General features: G+C 54.1%; 1 protein-coding gene across 1 annotated transcript; it reads left to right on the top strand.

The window, feature by feature from the left end:
- The first annotated feature begins 225 nt into the window (after window positions 1-225).
- On the top strand, window positions 226-5,826 carry LOC127135836 (uncharacterized). Its single transcript, XM_051062468.1, has 2 exons — window positions 226-4,685; window positions 5,325-5,826. Exons 1-2 carry the CDS (start codon window positions 226-228, stop codon window positions 5,824-5,826), a joined length of 4,962 nt encoding a protein of 1,653 aa, XP_050918425.1.
- Window positions 5,827-6,238: the final 412 nt, after the last annotated feature.

The following is a 6,238-nucleotide window of genomic DNA, read 5'->3' as shown; positions in this document are numbered from 1 at the left end:
TATTCTAACTCACACTCTGATAACCTCATTCTGTACCTTTTCTGACTTAAACATTGGAGCACTTTGCAGGTACACCCCCCTTTTCACTTCATTCTCCGGCCCATTCACCAAGACCTTGGAAGGCCCTCCTGATCAGGTGAGATCAGTGGCGCCGTCTGTGGGAACTAGCTATCCCCATCTTCATCAAACGAGGATCAAAAGCTCATTCATTTCTGTCCTTCCAACATGGCCGGAGAACAACATAGCGATCACAGCCGTCCCCTCGTCAACTACAACATGGACGACGGCCCGCCATCCCATGAGGCGGACGTTCGGGACGGTCATCCATCCACCCCGTCTCCAGAGCCCCAAAACAACGGAGATGTCCCTCACGCCCACAATTTAGGGGCAGAGACATTTCATCCCATTCCCGTTCCCGTTGAAGGAGACGCCGTAATGATTGCCATGGTGAATGCCCTCAATCAGGCCGGTTCTATGCTCCACCAGCAGCACGAACGAATCATGGCCCTCGAAGCCGAACGACAAGAGGCCCGGCCCCAGCCGGTGAGTAGGATACAACAACGTCCGGAGCCATCGAAGAAGCGAGGACGTCGCTCTCCCGAACCCCACGCCAGCAGGGCACGCGCCCATCGTGACGGTGGTCGAGCGAGAACATCACCAAGGCGCGGGCACAGCCCCGACAACAACGAACTGTCTCCCTTAAGGAGCGACGAGGAAGATTTGCATTGCCCCCTATCTCGGGCAATAATGGAAGCCCCGCTCCCCAAAGGCATGGAGAAACCGCCAAACCTAGCTGTGTACGACGGGACTACAGATCCCGACGATCACGTCGACAACGTCAACGCGATGCTCGACTACCGCAATGATATAACCGGGCACCTCAAATGCCGACTGTTCTCAACGACCCTCAGGAAAGGGGCCATGGCCTGGTACAAAAGCTTGGCCCCTGAGTCCATTACGTCATGGAGAGTCATGAGGTCCATGTTCACCCGGCACTTTACAGCTTCCCGTCGTCACCCCAAGACTGAGGCGACCCTTGAAGCCATAGTGCAGAAGAAGAATGAAACGCTGCGCTCATACATCGAGCGATTCAACCAGGAAGCTGTCGAGGTAGATACCACCGAGCACATGAAGAAGTATCTCCTCGAGAGAGGTCTCTTACCCGGCAGTGAACTTAGCAGAGCCGTAGGGATCGAGCCTCCCCGCACCTTAAACGAGCTCCTGCATAAAGCCCAGGCCTACATCAGATACGAGGAAAAGCAGGTGGCACACAATGCCCGCAGCGGACGTAACGCTGGGGAGACCGAGCACTCAAAACGCGAGGACACGAGCATTTCCCGTCGCAACGGAGACAGACGAAGAGAAGAAAGACCTCGCGAGCTCCGGGAAGGAAGAGGCCCCGCGGGCAGATATAGCGAGTACACCTTACTGACGGCTCCTCGAGAGCGTATCCTCGCAGAATGTATCAACTCTGAATTTAAGCAGGGCAGGGTCAGGTTCCCAAAACCGTCTGCACCAAAGCCCCACACCGACAAATCAAAGTACTGCCGGTTCCACAGAAGTCACAGACACGTGACCGAAGACTGCGTCCACCTGAAAGATGCGATTGAAATTTTAATCCAAGAAGGGCACCTGAAGCAGTACACGAGGAAGAACGAAGCTCCCAGACACGACGAGCCAGAGAAGAAGAGACCCCGGGAAAACACACCCCCCGACAACTCTCCCTATCAAGTGGCCCTCTGCGTGTCACGACCGGAAGATTTCTTCCCCCCCGAACCATTGCCCGAGGGCAAGATCACTGCACTCAGCCCCTGGGAAGACTTCCCTACCACACTGGTGATATCAGGAGGAGGAACTAACGGGGAATCCGCGGCCCTCTCCGTCAAACGCAAGTTCGACGAACTCCTACTGACTGCCCCCGAGCAGAAAGCGACATTGACAAAATACCGGGGAAAATCCAACCCAATATCCTTCTTCCTGGAGGAACTCCCGGGCGGATCCCCGAACTCGGCCATCCCACTATTGATTAGAGCAAAGATGGCCAGATTCGACGTACGACGCATCCTGGTCGACGAAGGCAGCTCAGTGGATATCATGTACGTCCACCTCTTCAAGACTCTGAAGCTAGACAAGACCAACTTAGCCCCCTACGTCGGATCAGATCTCCAAGGATTCAACGGAGCAACAACCAGACCGTGGGGATATGTTGAGCTCCTCGTCACTTTCGGCGAACAAGAAACGGCCAGGGAAGTCAAAATCCAATTCCTGGTCGTAGACTGTCCGTCTCTCTACAATTGCATCTTTGGACGCCCGACGCTGGCCGAACTCACTGCGGTCCCATCCACCGTCCACCTGAAGATGAAATACTACACCAAATTGGGACGTGTGGTCACCATCCATGGTGACATCGAAGCAGCCCGGCGATGCTACGACGCCGCAGTAAAAGGACAGGCCGTAGTCAGCACGAAGAGCAACTGCAACAACAAAAAACTCAAGACCGAGGATCCTGCCCGAGGAGTCAACGCCATCGACCTCGACTGTCGCATCGGGCTGGACGAGACCGGAGAGGGGAGGTTCCCCAAGGAACGCTCTCTCGAACACCCGGTCCGACCAATCCCCGACGGGGAGTTCGAACTCATTCCTCTTGGGGACGATCCGGAAAGGACGGTGAAGATAGGTAAGGGACTACCCGAGGAAACAAGAGAAGAGCTAGTAGCATGCCTCAAAGAGAACTCCGACCTCTTCGCGTGGAATGCCGCAGAAATGCCCGGGCTGGACCCCGAGATCGCGTGTCATAAGCTAGCTGTAGACCGGGCAGCCAAGCCCATAGCACAGCGTAGACGCAAGCAATCGCCCGAAAAGGCAGAGGCTGCCGAGCGAGCTGTAAAAGACCTCTTAGAGGCAAATTTTATTTCTGAAGCCCAGTACACAACCTGGCTCTCTAATGTAGTCCTCGTTAAGAAAAATAATGGAAAATGGCGTATGTGTGTTGATTATACTGATCTTAATAGGGCTTGCCCGAAAGATGCTTTCCCCCTCCCTAATATAGACTCGCTCGTTGACAACTCTGCAGGTTTTAAACTCTTGTCCTTCATGGACGCATATAGTGGATACAACCAAATCCCTATGTCGCCCGCAGACAAGAAACACACAGCGTTCATGACCCCAACGGGCAATTACTACTACAACGTGATGCCGTTCGGGCTCAAGAACGCTGGCGCTACATACCAACGCATGATGAACAAAGTCTTCAAGGACGAAATAGGGGACATGCTCGAAGTGTACATGGACGACATGATCGTCAAATCACACGAGGAGGTAACCCATGCTCGACACCTTACGAAGGTATTCGAGCAGGCGAGACAGTGTAAAATGAGGTTCAACCCCGAGAAATGCACGTTCGGAGTCCGGGCAGGCAAGTTCCTCGGTTTCTATCTCACCGAAAGAGGGATCGAGGCCAACCCCGACAAATGCCGGGCATTCTCGGAGTTTCCGACCCCAAAAACCAAAAAATCGATCCAGTCACTCAATGGAGTGCTCGCCTCACTCTCCCGTTTCATCGCCAAGTCCGCCCAGCACGCATTGCCATTCTTCAGACTCCTTCGCAAAGAGGCTACCTTTGACTGGACCGATGAATGCGAACAAGCGCTACTCCATCTAAAGAAGGTTCTGTCCCAACCCCCGGTCTTATCACGGCCATCAGAAAAGGAAACCCTATACTTATACCTATCCGTGGCAACCGAGGCCGTCAGCGCCGTTCTAATAAGAGAAACCGACGAAGGACAAAAGCCCATCTATTTTACGAGTAAAGCACTCCAAGGTCCCGAGCTCCGATATCAGCAAATCGAAAAGGTCGCCCTGGCCCTCATCAACACAGCGAGGAGACTACGATATTACTTCCTCGCACACACGATAAAGGTGAGGACCGACCAGCCAATCAAACAGCTGCTCGGGCGCCCGGATATGGCCGGGAGGATGCTCAAGTGGTCATTAGAACTCTCCGAATTCGACATACAATACGAAAGTAGGAAAGCCTTGAAAGCTCAGGCGCTGGCCGACTTCGTCGCGGAGATGACCCACTGCCCGACTCCAGCAGAAAGCGCCCACAAATGGACGATCTTCGTCGATGGCGCCTCTAGCACATCAGGCAGCGGGGCCGGGATCATCCTCGAAAATGAAGAAGGGATCCTGATAGAGGTATCGTTAGCGCTAGCATTCCCAACATCAAACAACCAAGCCGAATACGAAGCCTTCCTCGCAGGCCTGAGGTTAGCCGACGACCTGGGAGCAAAAGAGGTAAAAATATCCACCGACTCCCAGCTCGTGGCCTCACAAGTGCGAGGAGAATACCAAACCAAGAACGACAACCTCCTCGGGTACTTGTCCCTCGTCAAAGAAAAACTTGATAGATTTGAAAAATGGGAAGTTCAACACATACCCCGCGAGCACAACACACGGGCAGACGTTCTCTCGAAACTAGCCAGCACGAGGAAAAAGGGTGGGAATAAATCAGTAATCCAAGAAATTCTCCCGCGGCCCAGCATCGACAAACTACCGCCTCCACTCGAGGTCAACGCTATTGGAGATGCCCACTGTTGGATGACACCCATCTACAATTACCTCACACGAGACGAACTCCCGGCTGACCCGAAAGAGGCGGCCATTGTCAAACGACGCGCATGCTCGTACGTACTCCTCGAAGGCAAACTCTACCGGAGAGGATTCTCCATCCCACTACTCAAATGCGTCGAGGAAGAGAAAGTCCCCGACATACTTGGAGAGATACATCGGGGAATTAACGCTCAACACCTCGGCGGACGATCGCTCGCACGAAAAGCCCTTCGAGCAGGCTACTACTGGCCGACCATGCAAAACGATTCGAAAGAGCACGTCAAAAGATGTGACAAATGCCAACGACATGCCGACATGCACCTCGCACCCCCGAACGACCTCAGATCGTTGTCTTCCCCATGGCCCTTCGCGTGGTGGGGCATGGACATCCTCGGACCCTTCGTCACCGGATCATATCAGAATAAATACCTCATCGTCGGGGTGGATTACTTCACCAAATGGATCGAGGCGGAGGCACTGGCTAAAATAACCGCGCAGAACATTCTCCGGTTCTTCAAACGCAACATCCTCGCTCGGTTCGGTATACCCCAGGCACTTGTCACAGACAACGGGACACAATTCACGGACGGAGGATTCCAGGACTTCATCGCCAGCCTGGGCACCACACAGCATTTCACGTCTGTCGAGCATCCGCAGACGAACGGGCAAGCAGAGGCGGCCAACAGGGTAATCTTACGTGGCCTCAAACGCAGACTCGGCGAGGCAAAGAGGGCATGGGTCGAGGAGCTACATAGCGTCCTATGGGCCTACCGCACGACACCGCATTCTACCACCGGGGAAACCCCGTTCCGACTAACTTACGGCACCGAGGCAGTCATCCCGGTGGAGATACGGACGCCAACGAGGAGGACAGAGGAGCCCCTAGACGAGGAAATGAACGATGAAACCCTTAGAGCCGAGCTCGACCTAGTCGAGGAGATACGTTCCGAAGCAGCTCTCCGGGAAACAACCCTCAAACAAAAGATAGCACTACGTCATGACGCGAAAGTCATAAAAAGAGAGTTCCAGGTCGGCACCCTGGTCCTCAGAAGAAACCAGAAAAACCCGAGAGAGGGCAAACTGGCGGCCAACTGGGAAGGCCCTTACCGCGTCCGCGACAAAACGAGCAACGGGGCCTATTACCTAGAAAACCTACAAGGAGAACAACTCGCTCGACCATGGAACGCAGAAAAACTTAGACAATATTACAGCTAAGTACGCCACGGGGAGACGTGGCAGGTACGGCCACGCTCTTCGTCCCCAAAACCCCAGGGAGGAACCACGAGACCCGGGAACGATCCGGGGTCACACAACAAACACAACCCTCCCCGACGGTTGGGATCTTGACCAAGACCCAACGTCGAAGTACCAAGACTGGCAGGGCACCCAGCTCGCGATGGGAGGACCCAAGCCTCGGGACCAGGGTTCGAACAACGGACCCGGGCTTCGATACCCACGGGCACAAAGCCCGACACTTCGTCGGTTCCCTAAACCGAGGAGATTAACAAAGTCGAGCAGAGTACGAATTCATGCAAACAAATATCAAACACAAACGAGCACAATGAACGGTAACAAAAATATTCATACATTAGAAACGACAAAGGCGGCCGAAGCCAAGTACGCCCGA

The sequence above is a fragment of the Lathyrus oleraceus genome, chromosome 4 (genome assembly GCF_024323335.1).
Source record: "Lathyrus oleraceus cultivar Zhongwan6 chromosome 4, CAAS_Psat_ZW6_1.0, whole genome shotgun sequence".
In the NCBI taxonomy this organism is placed as follows: domain Eukaryota; kingdom Viridiplantae; phylum Streptophyta; class Magnoliopsida; order Fabales; family Fabaceae; genus Lathyrus; species Lathyrus oleraceus.
This window is presented reverse-complemented; position numbering and strand designations above follow the sequence as displayed.

What these genes read in the sequence shown, in the direction of transcription:
- LOC127135836 (XM_051062468.1), top strand. Translation starts at nt 226, where the DNA reads ATGGCCGGAGAACAACATAGCGATCACAGCCGTCCCCTCGTCAACTAC. An exon ending in GTCAAACGACGCGCATGCTC is followed by an intron (nt 4,686 to 5,324) that starts GTACGTACTCCT and finishes CCTCAAACGCAG; the next exon opens with ACTCGGCGAGGCAAAGAGGG.